This window comes from Urocitellus parryii, chromosome 7, assembly GCF_045843805.1.
Source record: "Urocitellus parryii isolate mUroPar1 chromosome 7, mUroPar1.hap1, whole genome shotgun sequence".
Taxonomy (NCBI): Eukaryota; Metazoa; Chordata; class Mammalia; order Rodentia; family Sciuridae; genus Urocitellus; species Urocitellus parryii.
The window spans coordinates 129655809-129673643 of NC_135537.1; the positions used below are offsets into that span (position 1 = coordinate 129655809).

A 17835-nucleotide genomic window follows, 5' to 3' on the forward strand; every position below is an offset into this window, starting at 1 on the left:
TTCCATCCCAAAACAACACCGATTTTTCCGGGGAGGCCTGGAGAGAATAATAATAATAACAACCTTGATGGCTAGACACTTCACAAAGTGTGGCTAAGTTGATCGTCACGACTACCTGTGTGAAGTGGGAGGGGCCGAGCTACCGATCCCATTGTAGTGATGAAGAAACCGAGGTTCTGGAAAGGACCCCATGACTTGCCCAAGGTCATATAGGGGATCTGGAATAAAGCCACTAACCAAACCGATGCTGAGCTCCCCCATTCCTGGGATTCTTTTGTCACAGCTTCCAGGATCCTTTACTGTTATCCGGGTCTCCAGGTGAAAGACAAGAAATGAGGGAGTAAACTTGGGCCCTTGTTAGGTGGTTGTGGGGAGAAGTGAGGTGGGTGGGAGACAGGGAAGGGGTACCTAAATTCCCAAACCCGCACTGCTTTGGAAGGGCTGTTTCCAATTATCCTGGGGGAAGGGAGGTGTGGCCTTTTTGGGTGAAAGAACCCGGCTTTCAGCACCTCCAGGCAGGGGCAACATTCCTCTTTTTCCTACTCAAGCCTCCACAGGCTTTTCTCTTCCCTTTGATTGTGAGGTCCCCATCACTTTCCCTGCCGACAGTATCTCTTCAAAGACCCCCTTCTCTGTGTTTGGCAAGGTATATTATGGGGAGGAGGGAAAGCTAAGGAATGGAACTCGACCACCACCAGCTGCCGAATGAAGCCCCTCAACCTTGTCTTGCATCTAAGGGGGAAGACTGATGTGAACGTGACATCTATATTTTCCACACCTTTACTCTTTCATGTGTCCTTGACTCTGGCTACTGTATTGCCTGCCTCCTGGGGGAGTTCAGAGGAGTGGAGGCAAATGCTCCAATACTCCTTCACCAGAGCAGAGTAATGGTCCCTCTGCTGCTGGATTATGGTAAATAGTGTAGAGTGCAAGTGAGCTGGTGTCTTGTCTGTCACCGTCTACACAGTCTCACACAGTCACACCCAACAGTCTGACACTGAGCTCCTGCCACTCCTGTTCAGCCCAGCTCACCCTGACCCCTGCTGCCCCCACCTTGAGAGTTAGATTTCAAACAGGTTTCCCCCCTTCAGTTTACCAAGTTGCCTAGCAACCAGCCAATTGATGGCATGAGGCCCCACCCCCACCCACTTGACTTCACACACAGCTCAGTGGCTGGATTGGCTCCCTTCTAGCCCAACCTCTCAACTCCTGGTTTCAGGAATAATATGCCAGTCCCCAAGGCTGCTGGACAAGGAAGCCCACTAGTTACCCTATCCAGCCCCCACCTCTGTCACAACCTCCCAAACAGACACAAAGACTCCAGTATCATATAAAATCTTTTTATATAAGTTCACTCCCACTTCCCTCCGTCCCTCCTTGTCCCTTCTCATCCTGGTGATCATCAGGGATACTGGGATCTGGGCCACCCCCACACCACCAGAGCTGAAGCCGACATTCCAGGTGGACGTGTCGAAAGGAGAGCAAGGGGAGGTCTGGCTCCTGTTCCCCTTCATCTCCACTGTCAGTGGGCTCCGGAAACACACGCTGACCAGAGGCAGTGGCCAGCAGAGGCAGGCTAGGGTGTAGGCTGAGGGAGAGACACAGGATCTGTAAGCACCTCAGAGACTCACCTCCCTCCCCAACCCCAATCCTGAGACCCCTGGAAGTGAACTGAGGACCTCACTCCATTGGTGCAGTCCTTCTGGGGCAGAAAACTCAGCACAGGCTCTGGACTCCCATCCTTGCCAGTCTCACTGATATTCCACACAGAGACAGCCCCGCTGGTGCTACCACTTGCTAGGAACTGGCCGCTCCTGAGGGAGAGAGATTTGTTGACATACAGGCATCACTCCTGGGGCAAGAACCCCTCACACTCAGAAGATGGGACCCTTAGCTGGTCTCTGCATCCCTGGGGATGGTCAGGGCCTTCCACAGGAAAGGACCATAGTTACTTACGGGTCCAGATCAAAGTAGATGCGCTGATTGGTGGTTACTTCCCGACTCAAGGACCAAAGCGGATGACCAGGCTGCCGGAGGTCCCAGCAGAGGAGCTCAGCATCCTAAAGACATAGACCAGGAACCTAGAGTGCTGTCCCCCAATATCACACAATGTCCCTTCCTCCCTCATGCTTGGCATTCTCCAACTCCTGCCCTACATCCTCACTCCTGCTATACTGTCACCCACCTGTTTGGGTTCTCAGGTTATGACTCCTACCTTGCGGGCTCCTGAGAAGAAGCGGTTGCCATCAGGGTGAAAGCAGAGGTGGGTGATGCCCCCTTGATGCCCTCCAAGCAAGGCAAAATGGGAGCCATCATCCCAGGCATACAGGCCCAGGGAGCGGCCATAGGAGCCACAGGCATAGAGGGGCTGGGCTGGGCTGAAGGCTATGCAGGAGATGATGCCACTCTGACCTTGTTTTTTTGCTAAAGGGAAGGAGACACAAAGTGAGGGAGAGGGCAATGAAACATGGCATTTATCAGGCTAAGCAAAAGCCTATCTGTCCCCTGCCACAGCACCAATATACTAGGACTCAACATCTCCCTCACTCTGTTTGTCACAAGCAATATAAAAACTGATGTATTCCAGATCCTTCTATTCCCCCACACCAAAGGACCTAATCGTCCAAGGCCCCCTTCTTCCTTCTCAAACCCCATTTTTCCTAGAAGGGTCAGAGATCTAAAGGCCTACAGGAAATGAATTTGGCTTCATCTCAAATTTTCTAGAGGGCTGGGGATGTAGCTCAGTGATAGAACACTGGCCTGGTACCCATGAGACCCTGGGTTCCATCACAAGCAACACAAAAATAAAATTTAAAAATTTCTAGAGATTAGAAAACTTTTGGTGCACAGCTAACAGCATAGGCTCAGGAGTGAACTAGATGGATGACCTTGGCAAAGTTTCCTGAGTCTATTTTCTTCTCTGTAACTGTACCACTTACCTCCCAGGACTAAAGTGAGGATAAAGCAAAACCCACAAGTGGCCTCCTGGCTCCCACAAGGCCCTGTCGCTGGCAGCATACCTTTCCCTTTCTTCCTCCCTTGGATGGGGGCCCAGGTGCTTACCAAATGTGGCTCGCACCTCACAGTCTCGGCCAGGTCGGGATGTGGAGAAGACTCGCACGGTCCGATTGAAGCCACAGAAGAGTTGGGAGCCATCCGGGGAGAAGCAGAGTGAGTGGGCTGCCGTCAGCTCATCCTGGGGGCAGGAAAAGGCTGAAAACAGGCCTTGCCAAAGCTCAGCTGTCCTCAAGGAAGGAAAGCTGGCCCCAGACAGGTGCTGGGGCTAGGCAGGAAGGTCTGTACCAGGTGGTTGTAGGCACGAAAGGAAGCCCGGAGCTCTCCAGTGAATGCATCCCAGATGTGAATTGGGTTCTCCCGACTGCTGCTGGCCACGCTGAGAGAGACATGGACACTGAGGCCCCAGCACTGTCAAAGGAAGGGGAGGAAACCAACTGACCAGCCCTCTCAGCTCCCATCTGAAAAGCACAATGAGCCTTCCTCCTCCCAATACTCATGGAAGCCATTGACTCTTAGTAGAGGGCCCCTTTGAAACTGGGGTCTGGGGGGAGAACAAAGAACATCACTTACTAGGAGGTGTCTGGTTGGGTTGAAGACATCAGCGAATACCAGCAGTAATCATATATGGTATCACCCTCCATCATTCGAAGGACAGGGGCCTAGACCGAGACGGGAAAATGCCAAGATTACTGGCAGGGGAGTCGGAGGCTCATGCCTCTACTGGGTTTATGGCAGAGAAGGAGACCATGTATTGGCATGAAGTAAGTAGGAGAAGACAGAGTATACACAAAAAAAGGAATTTTTATCTCAACGTTCCAAGGTTGAACTCAGCCTCTAATGTCAGAATCAGACCACCAAAGCCATACGAATTCGTGCCTTTTAAAAACTTACAAGGAGAGAAACAAATTGAATACTCCAATCCAGAGACAAAGAATCAACCAGTAATAGAAATATTTGGTAGGCACCTATGAGCTGCCATGCTATCCTTTAAAAAAATTATTAGTGCTGGAGATGTAGCTCAGTGGTATAGCACTTGCCTGTGTGCCACATGTTTAAGGTCCTGGGTTTGATCCTCAGGACTACAGAAAAATAAAAATAAAATTAAACAGTTCAAACATGAATTGTTTTTGTTTTTATTTTGTTTTTGTTTTTGTTTTTTAATCCTGTGATTTCTCCACCCAGCTTTAAAGGGGGAAAAATACATTAAAACTCATTCCCTCAGAGGTAAACATATCCTGAATAGATCATTCTCATGTATTTCTTTAGGCATACACTCATAAGGAAAAAACAGTACCTAGCATTACAGTGCATGATTTTAAGTTTAATATATTTATTTTTGGGGAGTACCAGGGATTGAACTCAGGAGCACTAAACCACTCAGCAACATCCTCAGCCCTATTTTGTATTTTATTTAGAGATAGAGTCTAATTGAGTTGCTTAGTACCTTGCCACTACTTAGGCTGGCTTTGAACTAGCTCTTCTCCTGGCCCAGCTTCCCTAGCTGCTGAGATTACAGGTATGCACCATTGCACTGCTCACTTAAGCTTAATATTAATGGCATCACATGATATGCATTCCTGATTGTGGGGAGATTTAACCAAATGACACATTTTCCTCTAATTCATGCATTTGCATTGCTGCATGGTACTCCATTTTTTAATGTACCTAGATTGATCGATCCTCTCCTGCTGCAGTCATTGAAGATTTTCTATTTTTTTACTCATATGCTTTAACATTCTAAAACACATATGGAAGGGTTTCTCTACTTTCTGCTAAAGAATAAAATTACTGGCCTTTATACTATAAATTTTGCCAGCTTGTTGAAATAATGTCAAAGTTTTTTCCCCAAAGTGCTCATCCTTATACAGCAGCAGCATATAAGAATGCCTAGTATCCAGCAGCTGGGGAAGCTGAGCCAAGAGGATCATGAGTTCAAAGCCAGCCTCAGTAACTTAGCAAGGCCCTAAGCAACTCAGTGAGACCCTGTATCTAAGTTAAAAAAAAAAAAAAAAAAAAAAAAAAAGCACTAGGAGGGCTGGGGTTTGTAGCTAGTGAATAGAGCGCTTATCTAGCATGTATAAGGCTCTGGGGTTGATTCTCAGCACTGCATAAAAATAAATGAATAAAATAAAGGTCCATCAACATCTATAAATAAATAAGTAAATAAATGAAAACGCGCTGGGCATGTGGCTCAGTAGTTGAGTGCCCCTGGGTTTAATCCCCAGTACCAAAAAAAAAAAAAAAAAAAAAAACACCAACTGCCTGGTATTCTTTATCCTCTTGGCATTGCCAGTTTTTTTTTTTCAAATTTTCTCAGTTTGAAGGCTGTGAAATGGTATTTTGTTATGCCATAAATTTACATTTCCATCATTGCTATAAAGTGAGATTAGATTTTCTTTTTTTTTTTTTTTGTACTGAGGATTTAAATAAGGGGAGCTTTGCCACACTTTTTTTTTTTTTTTTTTGAGACAGTGTTGCTGAGTTGCTGAGGGAATCTCACTAAATTGCTGAGGCTAGCCTCAAACTTGTGATCCTCCTGCCTTCGCCTCCAAGTCCCTGGGATTACAGATGTACACGACTGCACCATTAGACATCTCTCTCTCTCTCTTTTTGCTATTTAGGTATATCTTTTCATAAATTTTGCCCATTTTTCTAATAGGTTGTTGTCTTTTTTTTTAATATTTATTTTTTAGTTTTCGGCAGACACAACATCTTTGTCTGTATGTGGTGCTGAGGATCGAACCCGGGCCGCACGCATGCCAGGCTTGAGCCACATCCACAGCCCGGTTGTTGTCTTTTTCTTACTGATTTGAAGGAAATCTTTAAATAGTCTTAATACTGGTCTTCATCAGTTATTTGGTGACCCTCAGGGTGACATCACCTAGCTATGACTTCAGTTTCTACCCCATCACTCTGAATCTATAGATAGCTGCCTGGTGGACAATTCTATCTGAACATCCCACAGGCACCTCAAGTTCAATTTATCCATCATAGCACTGCACCTGCTAGTCTTCCTAGGCCTCATACCCAGTTTTCAAGTCTGGAATGTGTGTGCCAGCCTTGACCACTCCTGGCTCAACCTACAACCAAATCTGCCAATTCTTCCTCCAGGTTTCAATCTGTTCTTTCCCTTTGTTCCCTCTCCCAAGATCCCATTATGAGCTACTACTGCCTTCTTGCCAGCACTTCTGCAACACTCCATGTGTCCTCTGGTCCTCTCTGTACCGCATGTTCCAACCTGTACATCCATTCTCCACATTCGCAGCCCAGCAAGGCCCCTGAGATCTTATGTAAATTGGATTCTGCAGTATCATCCTCTTACTTAAAATGTTTGAATGATTCCTTGTAGTCCATCCCCTTATAAAGAAGTTCATTACTATGCTCCTATGCCAGACCCACCTCTATCTACTTACTCCATTTAAAATTTCCATGTACCACCATTTTGACTCACAGGCCCCAAAAGAAACTACCTCACCACACTCTCAACCTGCAGGTTTTCACATATACTAATCTCCAAGTCTGGAATATTCTTCCTTCATCTCCTCATAATTCCTCCAGATTGAATGCTCATCACTCAGGGCTCTTAGATGTTTCTTCCTCTGGAAGCCTTCCCTAAGCCCTCAGGATGAGCTGCTCCACGTTCCTTCTGTGCTCCTCAATCTGCATCGTCCCTGAGAAGTGGGGAATCACATCTGCCTTGCTCACCACAGTCTCCTCAACACCTAGTACATAATCAGCAGTTAGTAAATAATATTTTTATGGCATATGGAAACAGGAGACTGTTTCAGCAACATGAGGCCCAAAATAATAGGACTTTGAATTAAAGCAGTCAGTGGATTGGACAGAAGTGGATGGATTAAAGATTAGATGGACTTAATGAGATTTGATAATTAATTGGATGTAGGGGGTTAGGAAAAGCAAGATTAAAGGATGAGACCCTAGCTTCTGGCTTGGATACCTCAGGATATGAAGATGGCAGAGAACTTGAGGACCAAAGCCAAGAGACTAATGTCCTTGATAAGTGAGAGAGAATCAGATAGCATATGCCTCAAAGGAAAAGATTTTGCAAAAAGGAAAGAACAATTGCCTGGCTGGATGTGGTGGGGCATGCCTGTAATGCCAGTGACTCGGGAGGCTGAGGCAGGAGTATCACAAGTTGGAGGCCAGCCTCAGCAACTTACCAAGGCCCTGTTTTGAAATAAAAAGGGCTGCAGGTGTAGCTCAGTGTGTAAATGCCTCTGGGTTCAATCTCTGGTACACCCCCCCCCCCAAAAAAAGAGCAATTGCCTGGATTTAGCATTTGGAAATGAGAACACCCCACTCCGAACCTGAGAGATAGAAGGCAAAGACAATGCAAAGCCTCTGTGGAGAGGGATAGAGGTATAGTGAAGGCCTCCTGCAAAAGGCACAGGGTAGGGCAAGTGCTCAGAGAATTGGAACGTTAAGAAAGAGAATCCTAGAAAGCTCTGTGAAAGGATACAAAAGGTAGAAGAACTGGGGAACTATGCTGGGAAGAGGAAGGGTGTGTGTGTGGGGGTACTGGAAACTGAACCCAGGGGCACTTTACCACTGAACTACATCCCCAGCCCTTTTTATTTTTTATTTTGAGACAGGGTCTCACTAAATTGCTAATGCTGTCCTCAAACCTGGAATCCTCCTGCCTTGGCCTCTCAAATGACCGGGATTATAGGCATGCACCACTGCGCCTGGCCATCTCTCAGTATCTGTGGGGCTTTGGTGCCAGGAACCTCTAGGTACCAAAATCCACAGATGCTCAAGTCCCTTCTATAAAATAGTGCATATGTGCACTGAACCTACAAAAAACCTCCCATATACGTTAAATCATCTCTAGGCTGCTTATAATACCCAATACAATGTAAATGCTATGTAAATAGCTGTTACACTATGTTATTTAGGGAATAATAACAAGGAAAAAAATCTGTACATGTTGAGCACAGCAATGTTTATTCTTTTCTAAATATTCTAGATTTGTAGTTGGTTGAATCCACAGATGTAGAAGGCCAATTATACCCCAAAATGTCCTTACAACCATACATTGCTAACAGCAAATAAAAAAGTTAAAGCTTTTGAAAACAAATTGACTATATTACAAGACATTAAAAAAAAACATGTACATTGCTGGGTATAGTGGCACATGTCTATAATTCTAGTAGCTTGGGAGGCTGAGACAGGAAGATCTCAAGGTCAAAATCAGCCTCAGCAACTTAGCAAGAGCCTGCCTCTAAATAAAATGTAAAAAGGGGCTGTGGCTATGGCTCAGAGGTCAAGCATGCAAGTGCGAGTGTGAGTGCGCGCTCTTGCACGCGCACGCGCGCACACACACACACACACACACACAATCACAAAATGTATATTGATGCTAGGGTATTTCTTACCTATAATATTCTCCTTAAGAAAAGACTCTCCCGGGCTGGGAATATAGCTCAGTTGGTAGAGTGCTTGCCTCACATGCACAAGGCCCTAGGTTCAATGCTCAGCACCACAAAAAAAAAAAAGAAAGAAAGAAAAAGAAAACACTCTCCCTCTGCATGAGGCCAGGTTCAATTCCCAGCACCAAAAAGAAAATATCCTCCCTCAAAATATATAACGATATTTACTGAAGACTAATTTATGATATTAAAATTCTGGAAATAACCCAAATGTCCAAAATGGAAGAAGAGGTTAAAAAAAAAAAACTATCAAAAGCACTCAATGCAATATCACACACCATTAAACACAATAACTGTGAAGACTGGACTACCATGAAAAACACTCAGGATATGATTGCTCAAAGGAAAAAAGCAGGATACAAAACCATTTACCATAGGATTACAACCACATAAAAAGCTCCAGTACTTGGACAGAGCTTAGAAAGAATGTAGAAAATTTTAAAGGGCTAAGTTTTGCAGAGTGGTAGATAATGATGACTTTTTCTTAACATTGCTGTTTCTCCAAAACAAATGTGTGCAATAAATACTCAACCTCCCACATTTCCAGAGTCTCTTCTAACCATCTCTACTGGAAACTACCTCTCCACTCCTGATTTCTTTCAGGTTGGCTGCAACCTGACTCCCTAACCCTGAGACATGATCAATTTCTGTTCCAGGAACCAGGGCTTCTAGTACTTTGTACAAATTATCTGAAACCTCCCATCCATGAGTTGCATATTAGGTAAGCATTTAGGACCAGGCCACTCCAAAATAGGCACCATTCTTTAATTTGTTTTTGTATTTACATATATATGTATTCATTCATTCATTTATCCATTCATTAGCAGTACTGGGGATTGAACCCACAGCCTTTCACAATAAGCTACATTCTAATCAACCTTTATTTTATTTATTCATATGTGGTGCTGAGAATTGAACCCAGTGCCTCACACAGGCTACACAAGTGCTTTGCCACTGAGCCACAATCCCAGCCCCTCCCATCCTTTTTATTCTTTTTTTTTTTTTTTTGTACTGGGGATTGAACCCAGGGGCACTTTAACACTGAGCCACATCCCCACTCCTTTTTCATTTTGAGACAGGGTCTCACTAAGTTGCTTAGAGCTTCCCTAAATTGCTGAAACTGGCCTCAAACTTGTGATCCTCCTGTTTTACCCTCCCTACCAGTTAGGATTAAAGACCTGTGCCACCATACCTGGCTCTTTTTATTCTTTATTTCAAGACAGTGTCTCACTAAATTGTTGAGGCTGGCCTTGAATTCATGATTCTCCTGCCTCAGTCTCCCAAGTCCCCAGGAGTACAGGCATGTACCACTGCAATAGCCAGGGACCCCTTCTTTAAGGAAGGCATCAAGATCCACCTTCTTCTGCCATTAATTTTAAGCACTGGGTCATCTAGAATTACTTCCATCTGTACATTGCTCAATATACACCCTCATCTGTCCCAATCCCACTTTTTTTTTTAATATATATTTTTAGTTGTAGATGGACACAATACCATTATTTTATTTGTTTATTTTTATGTGGTATCAGGGATCGAACCCAGTACCTCATGCATGCTAGGCAAGCGCTCTACCACCGAGCCACAGCCTCAGCCCCCCAATCCCACTCTTCCCAGCCCTCTCAAATCCTTAGGCCAGGGCCTCTGACATTCTTACTCAAGGATGTAAAAACTCCTTTACTTCTCACCTTCTCCCCAGAATGTTCCATTTGCCCTACTGGATTTGCCTGGCCCTGGCTGTCCTCTGTGGCCCTCAAGCTGAGATGGCATTACTGTTTATCCCCTTGTCAAAACACACTTCAAGGATAGGAGATGGGTGGATAACTCTTTGCTTCCCACTGTCACTTCCAAATCTTCCATTGTTCCAACCCCAATTTCCCCACAGTCCTTGCCATTAGTCTAGCTATCCACTTTCTGTCATACACCCCTATTTCCTGAGACTTTCCTTCCTGGTTTGCCATCTTGCTCCCTACATATCCTCCTGTTACCACTCTTGGTGATTTCCATTTCCACAGAAACCTATTAATTTGCTGTCCCCTCTACCTGACATAGTCTTCCCATGGGTATCAATTTGGTTTATTTCAGGTCTCTGCTCAGCTGTCACTTTATAGTGAGATCTTCTTTAACTTTTTTTTTTTTGGGGGGGGGGGTTGGGGAGGTGTTTATTAGGAATTTAACCCAGGGACACTCTACCTCTGAGCTATATCCCCAGCCGTTTTTTATTTTATTTTCAGACAGGGTCTCCCTAAGTTCGCCAGACTGGCCTCAAATTTATATTCCTCCTGCCTCAGCCTCCTGAGTGGCTGGGATTACAGGAGAGTACCACCATGCCCAGTGATCCAGTCCTTTTTAAAATTGTATCTCACAGCTAGGCACAGTGGCACACACCTGTAAATTCAGCAGCTTGGGAGGCTGAAGCAGGAGGATCACAAATTCAAGGCCAGCCTCAGCAATTTAGCGAGGCCTAAGCAACTTAGCAAAGCCCTATCTCAAAATAAAAAATAAAAAGGGCTGGGGATATGACTCACTGGGTAAGAGCCCCCTGAGTTAAATCCTTGATACCAGGGAAAACAAAGTTACAACTCACTCTTCTAATCCTCTTCTCTGTTTTACTCTCCATGCCATCTGTTAGATACATATATTTTACTTTGTTATTCCCTTTTTCTTTCTTTCTTTTTGAAGTATTGGAGACTGAAGCCTGGAGTACTCTACCACTGAGCTATATCCCCATCCATTTTTAAATTTTTTAAAAAAATTGAGACACAGGGCTGGGGATGTGGCTCAAGCGGTATTGCACTTGCCTGGCATGCGTGCGGCCCAGGTTCGATCCTCAGCACCACATACAAACAAAGATGTTGTGTCCGCTGAAAACTAAAAAACAGATATCAAAATTCTCTCTCTCTTAAAAAAAAATTTTTTTTTGAGACACAGTCTTAAGTTGCCCAGCGTGACCTGGAACTTGTTGCTCTCCTCCTGCCTCAACCTCCCTAGCTGCTTGGGATCACAGGTATGTGCCTCTACACCCAGCACCTCACTATTTATTTTCTGCCCATTTCTTTTTGTTGTTGTTTTACACCTTTTTTTTATTGTGCATTATAGTTGTACATATTGATAAGATTTATTATATATCCATATGTGCATACAATATAACAATATAATTTGGTTACTGACCGTTTCTTGCACTAGGATATAAGCTTTACAAGGAAAGGGACTTTTGTCTGACTAGTTCTCAGCACCCAAAACAGGAACTGGTATACAGAATATGCTCAACAAAAATGCATTGAAATAGTGGTGGTCTATAATCCCAGCTACTCAAGAGGTTGAGGCAGGAAGTAGCAAATTTGAAGCCAAGCCAGGCAATTTAATGAGACCCTTACTCAAAATAAAAAGTTTTAAAAAGATGGGGCTGAGGTTGTGTCTCAGTGGAGAGTGCTCACCTAGCATGTGTGAGGCACTGGGTTCCAAGCTCAGCACCACATAAAATGGGGGTATTGTGTCAAACTACAACTAAAAAAAATAAAAAATATATTAAAAATTTCTTTAAAAAAGAACTGAGGATATAGCTTAATGGTAGAGCATCCCTGGTTTCAATCCCCAACACCACACACACACACACACACACACACACACACACACACATACACACACACCAGGGGAAGTGGCACAAGCCTGTAATCTCAGTTACTCTGCAAGCAAGAGGATCACAAGTTCAATGTCAGCCTATGCAACTTAGGGAGACCCCATCTCAAAATAAAAGGACCAAGGGATATAGCTCCAGGGTAGAGTGCTTGCCTAGCATGCATGAAGCCCTGAACTCTATACCCAATAAGGGGCGGGGGAATGCATTGAACAAATAATAAATGGATCCATCAAACACATGGGCCTGTCTCATGCTTCACTTCCCAAGCAATCACAGCCATTGCCCTGGTCTATATCAAGCCCTGGGTTTGTCATAACTGAGATAGCACTCCTCAACTTCAGTCTCTAACCAACACCTCCAACCCATCTAGTTAATTGGCTCTGCCATTTCTACCATGATGCTTATTCAACTTCATCAAAAACATATTTACATATTTCTAGTTTACCATGACAAGCCAACCCCTGAGGACACCCTTGAGATATCCTTGTCTTTCTCTCTTGGCAAACCCCAACCAGACTGCCCTTCTCTTTCATGCTTACATACAAATGACTACTAGGCTTCACTGAATAATTGCTATATGCTAAGCACTTTTTAAAGCACTTTACATTAATCCATCATTAATTCTTTTAATTTCCAAAACTGTGAGGTGGGTGCCATATCCTCACTTTACAAAGAAACTACCATCACTTAACCTGTCAGGAAAGATATACAACCACACTAACTGGCTTCACTTTAAATGGATGACAACAGTTAGGTGAGGTTGGCACACACCTGGAGTCCCAGCTACTTAACAGTCTGATCAAGAGGATTACTTGAGCCCAGAGGATCAAGGCCAGCCTAGACAACATAATAAGACCCTGACTTAAAAAAAAAAGGAACAGCCAGCTGCCTGCAATCCCAGTGGCTCAGGAGGCTGAGGCAAGAAGATGACAAGTTCATAGTCAGCCTCAGCAAGTTAGTGAGGCACTAAGCAACTCAGTGAGACCCTGTCTCTAAATAAAATACAAAAAAAGGGTTGGGGATGTTGGGATGTAGCTCAGTGGTTAAGTGCCTCTGGGTTCAATCCCTAATATAAAAAAAAAAAAAAAAAAAACAGCAACAAACCTCTGGCAGGCACTGTGAAAAGAACAGTAAAATCATCTTCAACTTACAATGGTTCAAAATATGATTTTTCATCTCTATGATGGTGCAAAAACATGTAGTATCACAAGTGAAAACACAATCCACCGTGTGAAACTGTGATGTTTGGTACATTAGGTGTATTATATGCATTTTCAACTTACAATATTTTCAATGTATGAGAGATTATCAGGATGCAACCCTTGTCAGTCAAGGAGCATCTATACTACCACGTTCCTCAGTAGTTTGGATTTTCTACTTTCTAGGACAGATTATTTCATGCCTTCTGCTCTCTCCACACAGGCCCTCTTCCTTTAGCTAGAGACCTCCCTTTATGCTTCACTGAGAATAGAGAAACCAAGAGATAGGAATATCCAAATCTTCTAATCACCAAACAGCTGCCTTTGAATGCTCTACCTTTCTTCCTATGAAGAGGAAGGACACTGCATTTAAGCCAACATCGTCATTGAGCTCTAAATCCTGTCTTCATTGAACAACTCAGAAACTTTGTTATCCCCTCTCTCTGCTACAGCATTGCTATGGTTTAAATGTGTTTGCCAAAAATTCATGAGTTCACAACTTAACCCCAATTCACGCAGTGATGGTATTTGGAGGTGGAGTCTTTGGAAGGGAAACAGGGTGACAGGAGGTCATGATGGTAGAGCCTCCGTGATAGAAATTAGTGACTTCATAAGAAGAGAAGAGAGACCTAGGTTTGTATGCTGCCATGTGATGTCTTCCACCAGGCTATGACACAACAGAAGACTCACCAGATGTGATCCCTTGATCCTGGGCTTCCCAGACTCCAGACTGTCACAAATAAATCTTTCTTTATAAATTACCCAGTCTCAGGTATTCTGTTGTGGCAACACAAAACAGAATAAGACAAGCATCAATTCCTTTCTCTCTGCTGGGTTATTCCTGACATCACAAAACACCCAATAAACCCTCTAACCCACAATCCCTTTGGTCACATATCTTGGCTCCCTTTCACAGCAAAACTCCAAATAATTGTCTGTTCTTTTCCTTCTATCACAATAATCAGTTTCTGCCTCAGTTGCTCCTCTGAAAGCATTTGTCAAGGTCACTAATATCCTCTTGTCAGTCTCTCCATTTTTTTCTTTTTTGGAGTACTGGAGGATGAACCTAGGGATACTTTACCACTGAGCTATATCCTGAGTCCTTTTGAGACTGGGTCTCACTTAGTTGCCTGGGCTGGCCTCCAACTTGCAATGTTCCTGCCTCAGCCTCCTGAGTCACTGGGATTACATGTGTGCGCCACACCTGGTCTCTTGTCATTCTCTAAGTCTACCTCACTCCATCTCTCAGCAGCATTAGTTATGATTGTTTCCACCTTTATTGCTTCTCCTATACCTGGGCCCAGATGCTGGTGCACCCAGGGCTCTATGTGAGCCTTCTCCTCATTCACCTACTCTCTCTAGAGAATGAATCCATCCTCAAGGCATGAGATGCCATCTAAAAATATTCTACCACTTCTTAGAGTAAATCCCTGACCCCATTTTTTCCCCTTAGGATTACATCTCCCATTTAATATACTTAATACCCCTTGACTTCTATCCTCAGATCTATTTTCTCCTTTGAATAAAGTGTTCTACCAACCATCCAACTGCAAAAATCTAAACATCAAAAGCTGCAGTTGTAGCTCAGTTTGCCTAACACGAGTGAGGCACTGGGTTTGATCTTCAGCACCACATAAAAATAAGTAAAATAAAGGTATTGTGTCTATCTACAACTAAAAATATATATATATAAAAAACTTAAAAATCTGAACATCACCTTTAAATGTTTCCTTCCCTGTACCTCCACATCCAATGAATCTTCAAGTCTTACAAAATACACTTCAAATCCATCTACATCTCTATATCCCTCCTAACATGGTTTCACCAGCTCACCATAATCTTTCACCTGGATTAGGTGCATCCTAGTGAGTCTCCCTGATTCACTCCTGCTCACCTCAAAACCACTCACTTCTCTCTTCTAAAACTTTCCTATTGATTCTCAAACTCCAAAAGGCCTTCCCAGAAGACCTCACATGACGTTGCTGCTAGTCACCTCTACATACTCACCCCACTTTCCTCCACACTGATATTTTTTTCTGTTCTATGAACATAAAAAGCTCTTTCCCAGCTCTGGGTCTATTTATAATACTCTTGCTTCTTCCTGGAAAGTTCTTGCCCTGGCTCTTCATCTGACTGATTCGTTATTCTTTTCAGATCGCAGCTCAAATATCTTTTCAGAGAGCCCCTCCCTGACCACTGTCTCTAAAGTGGAATCTTCCAGTTGGTTTCTCCTGGTTCTGTTTGCTTCCTTCAGAGTATGCATGTATGCATTTATTTTAGAGGCAGGGTCTCACTATGCTGTGCAGGTTGATTCAAATTCCTATCTCAGTCTCCCAGAACATTTATTTTAATCTGTTATGATCTTGTTTATTTATTGGTTTACATTTGCAAATCATACACAAAAAAAACAGCTCTTCATCTGTCATGTTCAATTTTTTTATCATTTTAGCACTACAGTGACTAACATATTAGTAGTTATTCAATAAATATCTATAATAAATTAAACACTGTCACAAGAAATCTACTACATTCTAGAGAAAACAGATATTCCTGACTAAAGAAGGGTCAAATACCCTCTCTCTTTCTTTAGTGGAGGGGTTTCTTTTTTTTTTTTTTTTTTTAAAGAGAGAGTGAGAGAGAGGGGGACAGAGAGAGAGAATTTTAACATTTATTTATTTTTTTCTTAGTTCTCGGCGGACACAACATCTTTGTTGGTATGTGGTGCTGCTGAGGATCGAACCCGGGCCGCACGCATGCTAGGCGAGCGCGCTACCACTTGAGCCACATCCCCAGCCCTAGTGGAGGGGTTTCTAGGGATTCAGCCATAAGTGCTTTACCACTGAGTCACACATCCAGTCCTATTTATTTATTTTGAGACAGAGTCTCACAAAGTTGCTGGAGCTGGCCTTCAACTTGTGATCCTCCTGCCTCAGCCTCCAGAACCACTTCGATTACAGGAGTGTGCCACCATACCCACATACATCTCTTAAAATGACTTCAAAATTCAGGGCAAAAATGCTACATGTGAAAATTCGTAGAGGAGGGAAAGTACTATTTGTGAACAGAAAATTTGTGGACTATACTTTCTTCATCCACATGAAGGGTTTAAATGTGCAGTGTCTCCAAAAAGGAACAGAGTTAGATCCTACCCTTACCATTTCTGTGTATTCCACTTGCTCTCCCTCATTATACAGCTCTGGGGGCAGGTTATAAATCCGCAGGATGTTATCAGCACTATTGGTCAAGATGCAGGAACCATCAGGGGCCCTAGAAATATAGCAAAGAGTTAGGAAACTGGACAGACTTATGCCTTCCAAGTATAGGTAGTAAGTAAGCCCCTGAGTCCTTGTAAGACACAAAGTCACAGAAAAATTTTAAGCTCAAATACTCTGAGGGATTTCCCTCTTGTGCCCACCTCTAGTGGATCCTTTCCCCAGACAAGTGTGGTGTTTTCATCTCTCTGCCCCATTGTCCTTACTTACCACTTACAGCCTTTCAAGAAGTTCTCAGGTTGGGTGCTAAACTCAGACCAGGAACCACTGAGAAACCGAGGTATCCGGGAGAAGCTGTAGTTCCAAGTGCTGTAAGGAAGATGAAGGAACAAACTTGGGTCGCTGAAGCAAAGGGGAAATGCACCTGGAGAAGTGAGCACACACTTTCACTCTCCTTAGATGACAAAGTCAACTACCACTTACGTGTCTTCCTCCTCCTCTGGAGCAGCTTCCTCAGACACGCCTTCCATGGCTTCTTCAGACCCCAACTCCGGAACACTCATTTTTTCTGCAGGAGAGCTAGCATTTTCATCAAGTTCTTGCTTCTTGATGTGAGGACTCAACTCATGAGGAGTATCAAACTCGGTTTCCAAGGGAGTGGAGAGAGATGCTGGGTTCTCCTCCCCCAGCTCCTGGGATGAAGCTGAGCCAGCCACGGGATCTGGGGACCTCTGGGGCAGATCATCTCCACCAGGTGGCGGTGGTATAAATTCAGGGTCTGTATTTTTATCCATCGGAGAAGCGTGGGGAGAGGGACAGGCTGGTACAGGGGCCTGGTCTAAAGGAAGGCTGTCTGGAGCCAAGAGTTGCTCCTCCGACGTCTTCATGCTGCAGAGGAAGCGCGGCAGACATTGGCCTAAGCCGGGCAACTCTCTACTGCCTACGGGCGGCCCGACGCACAGGACTGCCGGAACTGCTTCAAAGTTCTCAGGGATCAGAAGTGGGGAAACCCACCAATGCCTTCTTTCCTTTTCCGTGGGGGAAGCAGAAGACCCCCGGCCGGCGAGAATAGAAGGATATCAATAGTAAAGGCACAACTCTGCTAAGAACCGTGGGCCGCTCCGCGCCTCTTGTTCTCGCGGGACTTGGGCCCGGCTTCCGATTGGCCTTCGGAATCCCGGATCAGATTTCGCGGGCGACCCACAGAGAGGTAGGATTCGGCGTACGCATCAAGCCTTAGGAATCCTAATAGCTGCTGGGAGTTGTAGTCTGAACGTTGCGTCTGGGCGAGAATGCCTGAGCTCTCCTTAACCGTCCAC

At 44.2% G+C, this 17835-nt stretch overlaps 1 protein-coding gene across 2 annotated transcripts; it reads right to left on the reverse strand.

Annotated features, from left to right (window-relative positions):
* Positions 1-1341: 1341 nt before the first annotated feature.
* Positions 1342-17665, reverse strand: Wrap53 (WD repeat containing antisense to TP53). Of its 2 annotated transcripts, none has more exons than XM_026390527.2 (10): positions 17000-17662; positions 16787-16885; positions 16460-16571; positions 3589-3677; positions 3304-3394; positions 3064-3196; positions 2216-2424; positions 1957-2060; positions 1680-1814; positions 1342-1588 (listed from the first exon to the last, which is right to left on the reverse strand). In XM_026390527.2, exons 1-10 carry the CDS (start codon positions 17401-17403, stop codon positions 1342-1344), a joined length of 1623 nt encoding a protein of 540 aa, XP_026246312.1. In that variant the 5' UTR covers positions 17404-17662. The 2 variants fall into 2 exon arrangements, with proteins under 2 accessions (XP_026246312.1, XP_077656872.1); XM_077800746.1 differs by having other exon boundaries at positions 1483-1588; positions 1685-1814; positions 3304-3412; positions 17000-17665.
* Between the last annotated feature and the right edge of the window lie 170 nt (positions 17666-17835).

What these genes read in the sequence shown, in the direction of transcription:
- Wrap53 (XM_026390527.2), bottom strand. Translation starts at nt 17,403, where the DNA reads ATGAAGACGTCGGAGGAGCAACTCTTGGCTCCAGACAGCCTTCCTTTA. An exon ending in TGAGGTGCGAGCCACATTTG is followed by an intron (nt 2,425 to 3,063) that starts GTAAGCACCTGG and finishes CCTTCCCTTTAG; the next exon opens with CAAAAAAACAAGGTCAGAGT. An exon ending in GACTGCACCAATGGAGTGAG is followed by an intron (nt 1,589 to 1,679) that starts GTCCTCAGTTCA and finishes TCTCTCCCTCAG; the next exon opens with CCTACACCCTAGCCTGCCTC.